The sequence below is a fragment of the Scyliorhinus canicula genome, chromosome 17 (genome assembly GCF_902713615.1).
Source record: "Scyliorhinus canicula chromosome 17, sScyCan1.1, whole genome shotgun sequence".
In the NCBI taxonomy this organism is placed as follows: domain Eukaryota; kingdom Metazoa; phylum Chordata; class Chondrichthyes; order Carcharhiniformes; family Scyliorhinidae; genus Scyliorhinus; species Scyliorhinus canicula.
The window spans coordinates 129609102-129622248 of record NC_052162.1 but is presented as its reverse complement, the minus strand read 5'-3'; the positions used below and the strand labels follow the sequence as shown (position 1 = coordinate 129622248).

General features: G+C 54.1%; 1 protein-coding gene across 1 annotated transcript in view; it reads right to left on the bottom strand.

Annotated features, from left to right (window-relative positions):
• The window catches only part of parp2 (poly (ADP-ribose) polymerase 2), a 50820-nt gene extending 37971 nt beyond the window's left edge, over positions 1-12849 (bottom strand). The window contains exons 1-7 of the mRNA XM_038775644.1: positions 12696-12849; positions 10831-10975; positions 6156-6292; positions 4345-4551; positions 3302-3472; positions 2760-2830; positions 991-1041 (exon numbers count right to left, since the gene is read on the bottom strand). Coding sequence (XP_038631572.1) covers positions 991-1041; positions 2760-2830; positions 3302-3472; positions 4345-4551; positions 6156-6292; positions 10831-10975; positions 12696-12729 — 816 coding nt within the window. The 5' untranslated portion in view covers positions 12730-12849. The remainder of the gene's footprint in view (positions 1-990; positions 1042-2759; positions 2831-3301; positions 3473-4344; positions 4552-6155; positions 6293-10830; positions 10976-12695) is intronic.
• Between the last annotated feature and the right edge of the window lie 298 nt (positions 12850-13147).

Genomic DNA, 13147 nt, shown 5'->3' with positions numbered 1-13147 from the left:
GCCCCACCCCCCGCCATACCTCCATCATCTCCTCCAGACCCTACCACCCTCCCGCTATCTCCGCGCCCTCCAATTCCGACTTCTCAAGCATCCTGCTCGAACCCCACCCCCCAGCTGAGGAATTTCCTTCCCTCTTCACCTCTATTTCTCTCTCCGCATTTTCCTTCAAGAGATTCAATAAAGCGAGCAACGAAGGTCTTGGGAGCGGGAACATGGAATTCCTACAGTGCAGAAGGAGGCTATTCGGCCCATCGAGTCTGCACCGATCCTCCAAAAGAGCAGCCCACCCTGGGTCACTCCCCCCCCCCCCCCCCCCCCCCCCCCCCCCCTCACCCTATCCCTGTAACCCCACCTGAGCTGCACATCTCTGGACTGTGGTAGGAAACCGGAGCACCCGGAGGAAACCCACGCACACACGGGGAGAAAGTAAAAATCGACAAAAGACAGTCACCCGAGGTCAGAATCGAAACCAGGTCCCTGGCGCTGTGAAGCAGCAGTGCTGACCACTGCGCTGCAGTCGCCTATTCAATCCCTCGCTGCAATCAGTGACCCGTAGCTACGTTCCCTGCACTGATTCGAAGCCTCACGATTCTCCAGCGTGATCGTCACTGACCCGACAACAAAGATTTGGCAAGAATGTGAGAAATACTGGCAGGCCTTGACCTTTCCAGCCCCTTGAGCCTGCTCTCCCGCCCCCCCCCCCCAATTCGATACAATCATGGCAGAACTGATCGCGGGCCTCAAGTCCACTTTGCCCCCTATCCCCGCCGCTAACCCCCGACTCCCTTGTCGATCAGAATTCTCTCTAACTCGGGCCTGGATTATACGCAGTCACCTGCAGCCTCTAGAGAGAAGATTCCAGACTGACCAACCCTCTGAGAGAAAGAATTCCTCCTCATCCCCGTCACGGCAGACCCCAACTCAACTCCAGTCCCTCCCACCAGGGAGATCCACCGAGGTGTTACAACGCTGCCACCATGTTACACCTACCTGGTTTAAGAGTGTGTCGTACACATCGTCCCCCTCACAGTACACGTGCGCCTGTAGGAGATGTGGAAGAGCGGTTACAGGTTGCACCTTTAACAAGCAGCCCTGTGCACAGGGTGGTACCGGCAAGGCTCTCTGCCGGCGAGGAAACGCCAGCGCCAAATCGCAGAATTGTTACTGCGCAGGAGACGGCCATTCAGCTCATCGGGTCTGCGTCGGCTGTCTGACTTGAGCGATTTGTTTACCGCCATTTCACCGTATGGACCCCGTGATCCTCCCCCCCGCATATGCTTCTGTTTCAGTCTGATTCCCTTCTGAACACTTGGATCAAACCCCCTCCCCGGCAGCACATTCGGACCCCTAACCACTCGCTGCGAGATCCCACCTGTGGCGTCGGCATCTTCCACTACCAACTCAATCCTTCCGCGAGTGGGAGTGGTCGCTCCCATGGAGGCCTTTCAGCCCTTCGAGCCTGTTCGTGACTGAGCTTGTGACCTGACTCCGCGGCCCCGCCTTTGCTCTCACAGCCTTCCAGACACTGTGGTTTGGATTTTATGCGTCCATCAGGCAGGCGCACTCTCAAACCGGGAAAGGGAAGCGTGACGTGATCCCAGCTACGTCGGCAATTTCACGCTGGCTGCCACCCATCCCCCCACCCCCTGGGAGGGAGAGAAAAAGGGGGGGGGGGATCAAAGCAAGAGATACACAGAGAGAGAGAGAGAGAGAGAGAGAGCGTGGGGGGCGGAAAATGAGTTCGGAGAGAGGGGGAGTGGAGGGGTCGGGGAGAGAGAGTGGGGCGTCAGGGGAGAGAGAGTGGGGGGGTCGGGAGAGAGAGAGAGATGAGGGGTCGGGAGAGAGAGAGAGATGAGGGGTCGGGGGAGAGAGAGAGAGATGAGGGGTCGGGGGAGAGAGAGAGATGAGGGGTCAGGAGAGAGAGAGAGATGAGGGGTCGGGAGAGAGAGAGAGATGAGGGGTCGGGAGAGAGAGAGAGAGAGATGAGGGGTCGGGAGAGAGAGAGAGAGATGAGGGGTCGAGAGAGAGATGAGGGGTCGAGAGAGAGAGAGATGAGGGGTCAAGAGAGAGAGAGATGAGGGGTCGAGAGAGAGAGAGATGAGGGGTCGAGAGAGAGAGAGATGAGGGGTCACGAGAGAGAGAGATGAGGGGTCGAGAGAGAGAGCGAGATGAGAGGTCGGGAGTGGGAAGGAGGGATGGAGGGAGAGCGGGAGAGAGAAAGGTAGAGTGACAGAGAGAAACAAAGAGACAGGCACACACAGAAATAGAGAGCCGGAGGAGATGAGAAGCCCCGGGGGGATGGGGGGGGTGGCATGGAGAGCCCAAGAAATGGAAGGAGGGGGAAAGAAAATGCAACATAAAGAAAGAGTGGGAGAGAGGGGTAGGGAGGTGTAAGGGAGGAAGCACGTGAGCAGGCAGGGACCACCGATTCACCCAGTAGCTCACAGAACGAGGAACACAGATGAACTCAATTTCCCAAACAACAGAGGGAAACCATCACAAGGGAGTCAGAGAGCGTATAGAGAAGGTATAACACAATGAGAGGGGCAGCAGAGAAGCTAGAGTCACCAAAATCAAAAGGAGAAAAGGGCGCACCGAGCGAGTGATGCAATGATACAGGGCGAGGCAAGCGAGTGACGTTACTGGAGCAGAGAACCAGGAGGCCAGGAATGACATGTGGGGGGACATTTGCAAGTTTATCTCACACCCTCCCATTGTTTCATCCCACCGAGGGGGGGGGCGTGTAGCCCTGGAGGTACCTTGCCCTGCTTCGCCTGACACTCCGAGTCCATGGCCGCCTTTCCTTTGACGATCACTGTCTTCACCGTTTCTGAGGAGACAAGATGGGAGGCGAGGGGTGAGGGACACTGACAAACGTCACCTGGACCATCGCTCCGCCACTGAAAGCACCCGCGCTTCAAACAATGTGACAGCACAAGAGGCTGCCATTCGGCCCATCCAGCCTATGGCGGCTCGCCGCGGAGCAACCCAGTCCGTCCCACACGCCCGCCATGTCGCCGTTCCCCTTGCCAAGTTTATTGCCCCTCGAGGGTCCGTCCCATTTCCTTCCGAAATTGTCTCGGCTTCCTGCACCCTCGTGGGCATCGAGCTCCGGGTCTCTACCACTCTACCCTCGCATTAACCCCACCTCTCAGCAAAACCTTAAATCTGCGCTCCGTCCTTGTACCGTCAACTCATGTCTTTGTCCCCCTGTCTAAAATCTGTCATAATCTTGTCCACCTCTATCAAATCGCCCTTCAACCTCCTTTGCTCCAAAGAGGACAACCCCAGCTCCGCTTACCCTGGCTGTCCCCTCCTGCCTGTTGACTGCTGCTGGCCTCGTTCTCCGACTGCTTCTTGGAGTTTTTACGCGGCTTCTTCGCGGTGGTAGATCCGCTGGCCGAAGAGGAAGCCTCAGCCGACACGGCAGCGGGCTGTGAGCCGCCTTTCGGTACCACCGCACCGGCGCCGTCTGCAAGAGGGTGGGACAGAGAGAAACAGTGAGGAGCGGTGCACTGACGCACAGCGAGACAAACACTCCTCCCAGACCTGGCTCCACGTCACTAAGCCCAATGGCTACATGATCGCCCCTCCCCCAAACTCTCCTGTACGGTGAAACCCGATGACCATGGGACATCCCCTCCCCCAAACTCTCCCGTACGGTGAAACCCAATCACCATGGGACACCCCCCTCCCCCAAACTCTCCTGTACGGTGAAACCCGATGACCATGGGACATCCCCTCCCCCAAACTCTCCCGTACAGTGAAACCCGATGACCATGGGACACCCCCCTCCCCCAAACTCTCCCGTACGGTGAAACCCGGTCACCATGGGACATTCCCTCCCCCAAACTCTCCCGTACGTGAAACCCGATGACCATGGGACATCCCCTCCCCCAAACTCTCCCGTACGGTGAAACCCGGTCACCATGGGACACCCCCTCCTCCAAACTCTCCCGTACGTGAAACCCGATGACCATGGGATATCCCCTCCCCCAAACTCTCCCGTACGGTGAAACCCGGTCACCATGGGACACCCCCCTCCCCCAAACTCTCCCGTACAGTGAAACCCGATCACCATGGGACATCCCCCTCCCCCAAACTCTCCCGTACAGTGAAACCCGGTCACCATGGGACACCCCCCTCCCCCAAACTCTCCCGTACAGTGAAACCCGATCACCATGGGACATCCCCCTCCCCCAAACTCTCCCGTACAGTGAAACCCGATCACCATGGGACATCCCCCTCCCCCAAACTCTCCCGGACGGTGAAACCCGATCACCATGGGACATCCCCTCGCCGCCCCAATGTCCCGCAGGGCGACGGACCCAACGGATGCCTTGCCTGACTGGACGCGGCTCATCTTCCGCTCGAACTTCGTCTTGCCGTTGACCTGCCTCATCCTCCCGATGTCCAGGGTGTAGCGGACCCGGCCGATGGCCAGGGTGGCGGTCCCCTCCCCCTTGATCCTCGCCCGCTCCAGATCGACGCACACGCTGGCGCTGTAGGGGTGCCAGAGGGCGTCGTCGTCCTGCCACTGCCAGACGAAATCTGGATGGAACGGCAGAAGGGGAGAGAGAGAGGCCGGCAATTCGGGTGGTCCAACAAACAAATTCATGTCTAAGCGCTGAATCCGACAAAGTGGACAGAGGGACTAACAGGGGCACTGGGATAAGTGAATCAGAGCGAACTGCAATTAGAGAGTGACGTGGGGATCAGAGCTGAGGGCCTCAACCATTTACAATCTATATACGAGCGGTTCGGATGAAGGGTCCCCTGCACCTTAGCCCATTTGCTACTCATGCAGCGAGAGGTGACAACGCAGGCTGTGTGTAAGATGCAAAGAGTGGGCAAAGGGACACAGATACGCGGAGTGAAAGGGCAAAAGAAAAGGTGGCAGATATGAGACTCATGTGCGGAAATGCGAAGGTGTCCACCTTGGCAGAAAGAATTGACAGGCAGACTGTGAGCGACATGGAGGGAGCCGGCAGGAGGCAGCTGTACAGAAGGGCTTGCAGGCCCTCATGCGCGCGTCGCATAAAAGGTTAACACGCAGGTGCAGCAAGTGATTACGAAGAGAAATGAAGTTTTGGCGACCTTTAATGCAAAGTGTATAAATGTTAGAGAAGTCTGGCTACAACCGTACGGGACCTTTGTGAGACCGGACCAGGAGTACTGGGTACAATTCCATTCTGCCCTTTAAGAAGGGACGTACCAGCACTGCAAGTGACTCGGAGAAGGTTCACCAGACAGGTACAGCACGGGGTTAGATACAGAGTAAAGCTCCCTCTACACTGTCCCCATCAAACACTCCCAGGACAGGTAGAGCACGGGGTTAGATACAGAGCAAAGCTCCCTCTACACTGTCCCCATCAAACACTCCCAGGACAGGTACAGCATGTGTTAGATACAGAGTAAAGCTCCCTCTACACTGTCCCCATCAAACACTCCCAGGACAGGTACAGCATGGGGTTAGATACAGAGTAAAGCTTCCTCTACACTGTCCCCATCAAACACTCCCAGGACAGGTACAGCACAGGGTTAGATACAGAGTAAAGCTTCCTCTACACTGTCCCCATCAAACACTCCCAGGACAGGTACAGCACGGGGTTAGATACAGAGTAAAGCTCCCTCTACACTGTCCCCATCAAACACTCCCAGGACATGTACAGCACGGGTTAGATACAGAGTAAAGCTCCCTCTACACTGTCCCCATCAAACACTCCCAGGACAGGTACAGCACGGGGTTAGATACAGAGTAAACTCCCTCTACACTGTCCCCATCAAACACTCCCAGGACAGGTACAGCACGGGGTTAGATACAGAGTAAAGCTCCCTCTACACTGTCCCCATCAAACACTCCCAGGACAGGTACAGCACGGCGTTAGATACAGAGTAAAGCTCCCTCTACACTGTCCCCATCAAACACTCCCAGGACAGGTACAGCACGGGGCTAGATACAGAGTAAAGCTCCCTCTACACTGTCCCCATCAAACACTCCCAGGACAGGTACAGCACGGGGTTAGATACAGAGTAAAGCTCCCTCTACACTGTCCCCATCAAACACTCCAAGGACAGGTACAGCACGGGGTTAGATACAAAGTAAAGCTCCCTCTACACTGTCCCCATCAAACACTCCCAGGACAGGTACGTACAGTCCTCCTGATCTTTCACAGCGTAGCGGATGCTCCTCTCAAAGCCCGTCTGGCTGTTCTTCTGAATCATCTTCTTCAGATCCACTTGCAAAGTGGTTTTGGCAGCGAGGGACAGCCGAACAGAGGTGTTCCCGGACCTGAGGGGAGACCGCGTGTGAAACGGTGTCAGCACAAATCGCATGGAAGCAATTGTTCTTTTTACAATTCTGTTGCAGGATGTGGCCGCTGCTGTTAAGGCCAGCACTTATTGCCCATCCCGAATTGCCCGCTGAGAAGGCGGTGGCAAATCTCCGTCTGCAGTCCGTGTGGCGTAGGTACGCCCACAGTGAGTCAGGGAGGGTGTCCCTGGTATCTGACCCAGCAACAGCGATGGAACGGCCAATGCCCCAAATCAAAGGTTGGTGCCTCACTTCCTTGCTCAGGACATCCCTCCCGAAACATCACCCCTCCTCTCTCTCTCTCTCCCATCCGTCGAGACACTTCAAATCTGTCTCTGATCAACCACTCAGTTACCCAACCCAAGATCGTGGGTGAATGCTCAGGTGAATGCTTTCGGAGCGCTGCTCCATCACCTGAGGAAGGAGCAGAGCTCCGAAAGCTAGTGTTTGAAACAAACCTGTTGGACTTTAACCTGGTGTTGTCAGGCTGCTTACTGTGCTCACCCCAGTCCAACGCCGGCATCTCCACATCATGGTCCAGCTTTAACAGGCTGGTTTAGCACACTGGGCTAAATTGCTGGCTTTGAAAGCAGACCAAGGCAGGCCAGCAGCACGGTTCAATTCCCGTACCAGCCTCCCCGAACAGGCGCCGGAATGTGGCGACTAGGGGCCTTTCACAGTAACTTCATTTGAAGCCTACTCGTGACAATAAGCGATTTTCATTTGATTTCATTAGCGTGAAAGACAACGACAGTGAGAGAGAAAGAGGTAGAAAGACAGAGAGAGAGAGAGAGAGAGACATGGTGAGCTAGCTAAAGCCGAGGAGATGGAAAAAGAGAGATCGTTATCGCCCGCCCCATGTCCTGGGAAGAGGGTGAGAGGTCAGTGAGAGATCTCGAAGGTACTCTAGAGACATGAAGAGGTTGAGGCCATGCACGGATTTGACAACAGGGATGTGAATTTTAAAGTTGCGGTGTTGCTGGACCGGGGAGGGGGGGGGAGGCAGATGGTGGGGGCGGGGGTGAGGCGAGCGGGATCCGGGGCATGCTCGAACTGGCAGAGCTTGGGACGAGATGAAGTCTACGGAAATAGATTGCGGGAGACAAGCCAGGAGGGCGTCGGAACAGCCGAGTCCAAAGGAGGCAAAGTCACGGGTGAGGGCTTCGGCAGCCGACGAGCCAAGACAAAGGGGGGCGAAGTTGAAGGTGGGGATTGGCGGTCCGAGGGATGGCGCACAGATGCACGGTCGGGATCTCACCCCGGGTGACGTTTAAGCGGCAGTTGTTCGGTTCGGGATGCTTCAGGTGACGGGCGGAACTGATTAGCACTGCTGTCTCAGAGCCTGGGCTCACGTCCGGTCTTTGTGACTGTCTGTGCGGAGTCTGCGCCTTCTCCCCGTGTCTGCGTGAGTTTCCTCCGGGTGCTCCGGTTTCCTCCCACAAGGCCCGAAAGATGTGCAGGTTAGGTGGATTGGTCATGTTAAAAAATTGCCCCTTAGCGTCCAAAAGATGTGCGGGTTAGGTGGGGTTACAGGGTCCGGGCAGTGGGGTGAACCTGGGTAGAGTGTCCTTTCAGAGAGAGTGAGAGGCAACTTGTTCGAAACCTCTAAGGTCTTGAGGGGGGTCTTGGAGAGGGTGGGTGTGGAGAGGATGTTTTCTCACGTGGGAGAATCGAGAACCGGGTTGGGGGGGGGGGGTTAAAAATAAGTGGCACCCATTTGAGACACAGAGGAGGAGAAATATTTTCTCTCAGAGAGATGCGAGTTGATGGAACTCTCTTCCTCAAATGGCAGTGGATATGTGAATATTTTAATTGGAATATTTTAAGCCAGAGCTAGATAGATTCGTGATAAGCAAGGAAGTGAAATGTCATCGAGGGGGAAAGTGGAGCTGTGGTTACAATCACATCAACTACGACCAATGTAGGAATTTCCGCATCCTGTATTATATGTATCTGGTGCAAGAATAGTCGAAGGTCTGGGTTAATGTGTGTATGTCTCTACTGCAGTAAGGGCTTTAAATATCCTGGTTTAAAAGGCAAACAGACACTAGGGTGACAGGACGGGTAATTAAAGCATCGTAAAAGGAAGATCATCATTCACTTCAACCATGTGCAATATTTACAGAAATGGGGCTGATGGAATTTTGTTTACAGAAAGAAGGCTCCCCAGGGTTTTGATCATTGACGGGTTGTGGTTAGCCTTTGTGCGATGGTCATAATCCAGTCAGTGGAATAGAGATGATGCAGTTAATAGGAGGAGCCAGGGGCCGAAGCAGTCAGGTGTTCAGTTTCAGTCTAGATTTTGCTGTGAACAGAATGGGAGCTTTTTTTGCCAAATGCTGGGAAGTCGAACAGTAGTTTGACGCAGGCAAGAAACTGCAGGCTGTTTTCTGAAGGGCCTCTCTCTCTCTCTCTCAAAGCAGTTTCTCCAACACATCTCCGTTAAGGTGAGTATTCACGTGTTTGTTAAATGCGTTTAAAAATGGATTGTGACCAGAGATGGGTTTTGCTTAATTGGAGATAAAAAGATAGCAGTTAGATTAAAGCGAGTTATTTTATTGTTAAGAATTGTTTAACTGGTATTTGTAAGCTGTTTTTTGCATGATGTCCAAGCTAGTTCAATACTGTGTCAATAATAATGTTTGTATTAATGTACCATAATCCCTATTCATGCATGGATTCAATCCTGGAGAGAAGTATCTTTTCCTCCCAGTCTTATAAATTAAATGAAATATTAGGTTTTCTGTTCAGTATGCGAGCTACTGTTGGGATATGGTCCGGGATCATAATACAACCCTGATTGTATTGAATGGCGGAGCAGACTCGGGGGACCAGTAGCATCTACCCCTGCTCAAAATTGTATGTTAATTTACGTTTTTAATGGGGTTTTTTGTTGAATGGACATTTTATTAATCTTGCATTGAAAATTCCCACCAGTGGATTCAAACACTTGCCCTTGCTGATCAAGAATCTATCTCAGCCTTAAATGAAACTTGGTGGGATATAGAAGATGTAAGTAAGGGGAGGAGCCAGGTCTGTCTGTAGTTTTGCAGTCTGCTAGAATATTTTAAGTTGAACAGTCTGGTCGTCTGGATTACAAGTCCAGCAACATTATTACTATGCCACTGTCTCCCCATAGTTCACAACGGGTGCAAAGGAAAGGCAGGAGAGGGTTGTGTTCGGATACCGAACCACCTATGCAGCAGTGTGCGTTCCATCTACAAGATGCACTGCAGCGACTCACCAAGGCTCCTTCGACAGCACCTTCCAAACCCACCACCTCTACCATCTAGAAGGACAAGGGGGCAGCAGACACATGGGGAACTCCACCACCTGCAAGTTCCCCTCCGAGCCCCACACTCACCATCCTGACTGGGAAATATATCGGCCGTTCCTTCACTGTCGCTGGGTCACAATCCTGGCCCTCCCTCCCTGACAGCACTGTGGGTGTTACCCACACCACACAGGGACTGCAGCCGGTTCAAGATGGCGGCTCACCCACCACCTCCTCAAGGGGCAATTAGGGACGGGCAACAAATGCTGGGCCACGGCCAGCGACACCCTACATCCCGAGAATAAACATCAATTGCGCAGTCAAATCCATCTGACTGGCACCACTGTGACTAACGGTGATAGGTTTGCCAGCTCTCACCCCTTTTGTGATCAAAATTGGCTCCGGTGTTGTGAAAAGTGCTACATAAATGCAGGTGTGGGGGGGTGGGGGAGACAACGCCCTTTCCGAAGAGGAGGCGGGCTGGGCTCGGAGCTCCAATTCCTTTGTTTCCGAGCTGAGTTTTTCCACAGAGTCACACAGGGCAGAAGAGGAGCCACGGCCCATCAAGTCTGCACCAACGCATGAAAGAAAATCCACCCGACTACCTACCTAATGCCATTTGGCAACACTTGGCCCATAGCCTTGAATGTTATGCTGTGCCAAATGTTCATCCGGATACTTTTTAAAGGATGTGAGGCAACCCGCCTCTACCGCCCTCCCAGGCAGTGCATTTCAGACTGCCCCCTGGGAAAAAAGGTTTTTCCTCAAATTCCCCCTAAACATCCTGCCCCTCACCTTGAACTTGTGTCCCCTGGTAACTGACCCTTCAACTCGGGGGAGCAGCTGCTCCCTATCCACCCTGTCCATGCCCCTCATAATCTTGTACCCCTCGATCGCCCCTCAGTCTTCTCTGCTGCAGGGGAAAACAACCCAAGTCTATCCAACCTCTCTTCGTAACTTAAATGTTCCATTCAAGGCAACATCCTGGTGAATCGCCTCTGCAGCCCCTCCAGTGCAATCCCATCCTTTTCCGGCACTTTCTGTTTTAATTTTGGATCTCCGGCGCCTGTGGTATTTTGCTTTGGAGAGATCTCAGGAGGGTAGGTGAGGCTGGATGTTATCTCAGAGATTGAGGGGGGTGGGGAGGCGGGTGTTGAACAGTGGAGGCATCGAAGGATAACAGCTTTTTACACATGGGTTCACTCCGGCCAAAACACCACCGGCGGCACTTTTGCACACTCACCACAAGGCCTGCGAGATATCCTGCGCGTGCTCGTCGGAATAAACGTTCCACACACCGCCGTCGCCTTCCCATTCCCAGCGGCAGGCCAGTTCGTCGAGTTCCCCCTCCTCCTCCCCATCCTTCTCCGCAATCTTCCGTTTCCGGCCTAGGAAAGGACCACAGTTAGCGACACCTCGAAAAACCGGGCCTCGACCACACCCGGAGGGGCTGGGTGCCAGATCTGGGCACTGCCCCTCGGGAACCCTCGGGGAAAGGCAGATTGGCCCCCAGAACTAGGCATGGCAGAGATTTGCCAAGGTTTAAATTACAAGGAGAGGCCGCGCAAATCCGGGGCTGGAATTCTCCGTGGGATTCAGAAGGTTGAGCACCCCACCCTGAGCCATTCCCCCCCGTCCTATCCCCATAACTCCACCGAACCTGCACATCTTTGGACACTAAGGGGCCAACTTCGCATGGCCAATCCACCTAACCACTATGGGAGGAAACTGGAGCCCCCAGAGGAAACCCACGCAGACACGGGGTGAAAAGTGCAAAGTCCACACGGACAATTACCCAAGGCCGGAATTGAACCGAGGTCTCTGGCACTGTGAGGCACCGGTACTAACCACCGTGCCACCCAGATCAGTCACGATCTTATTAAATGGTGGAGCAGGCTTGAGGGGCTGAATAGCCTTCTCTTGCTCCTGTTCACGCATGGCTGGTCAGGTTTCTGATCAACAGCAACCTATAAATAAAGAACCTTTAATTCCAATATTTTAGGGGCAGCACGGAGGCGCAGTGGTTAGCCCTGCTACCTCACAGCACTGAGGTGCCAGGTTCAATTCCGGCTCTGGCTCACCATCCGTATGGAGTTTGCCCATTCTCCCAGTGTTCGCGTGGGTTTCGCCCCCACACCTGAAGATGTGCAGGGTAGGTAGATTGAACACACTAAATTGCCTTTTAATTGGAAAAAAATGAATTGGGTTCTCTGAATGTATAAAAAAAATAATTTAAATACTTTTAAACCGGTATTCCCGGCAATTACTTATTCGTTAGCATACATTGCGTGTTCAAACAGCACCTGCACCCCCCTCCCCTCCTGTAGCACGTCTTCACCTGCAATGCTCTACTCTTCCGATGCCTCGACCTTTCTTTTCGGATTTCCAAGTCTCCCTTCAACCGAACCCTGCCCCGATTAATAAAGTCTAGGAGACGGAATGTTTTATTAATCGATCTCTCCACCTGCCATTGATTTTTGCACATATAATGCCCAGGTCCCTCTGTTCCTGTCCCCAACCCCCTTATTTTTTAACTCATCTCTCCACATCGTCCCGACCAAAATGACTCACTTCCCACTCTACCGCACTGAAACTGCGTCTGCCACCTGCCCGCCCAATCCGCCAGCTTTGAATCCTCCTCGCAGTTCACAATGCTTCCCACGTTTCGCATTATCGCTGAGCTGTTACGGGGCGGCCCATGGTGTCCGCACCGTCTCTCCAAACGAGCATTCGTTCTCGTCCCCTGCCTTTTCCCCTTTGCACAGTTTCTGTTCAGATAATCGTCCATCGCCCTGATTGAACCTGCCTCCACCACACTCCCGGACAGTGCATTCCAGACCCCAACCACTCGCTGTGTTGAAAAAGTATTTGTCGCAAATCACCGCTTATTTTCATACTGTGGCCCAGTCCTCCCCATTGAACGCCGTCTGCCACCTGCCTGCCCACCCCACCTCCGGACAGTTTGCTGCAACTTGTGCCATCTGCAAACTTGGCTGAATTTGTCCCCCCTCCTAATGTGTTTTTAAATAAACAATGGGAGGGGCAATTGTTGCACTGATTTCATAATTCACTCCCCAAGTTACTTCTTGCACACAAGCAGCCTCTCACCAGCCGGCTCCTCGGCCCGTCTGCCTCTTGCCATCACTTCAAGCCAAGAGAGGGGGGCAAACACTCTGCTCACGCACTGAAGTTGCGGCAGTCCCGCCTCCGGCGCCGATTGGCCAGTATCCCCACGTCAATCAGTCGCCGCATCGGGCAACTTGCGCCGCTGATTGGCCAAGGGCCGCGCCAATCAGCCAGCTACTCCCGCCCTCTGGCGCTGATTGGCGCTTTCCCCACGTCAATCAGAACGCCCATTCCCTGCCTCCGCCGCTGATTGGTTGGGTGGCCAATACTGCTTCCGCCCCGCCCCGGCCCCCTCCACTTCCGGACTTCCCGTGGGCGCCAGAAAGCGACCCTCGTGCGCGCGCGCTCCGACAGGGCCCGCTCCTGATTGGCGGCCGAGGGGAGGGGCGAGGCCGGCACTCGTCCCCGACGTTTATTGGATGCCATGGCTGTCA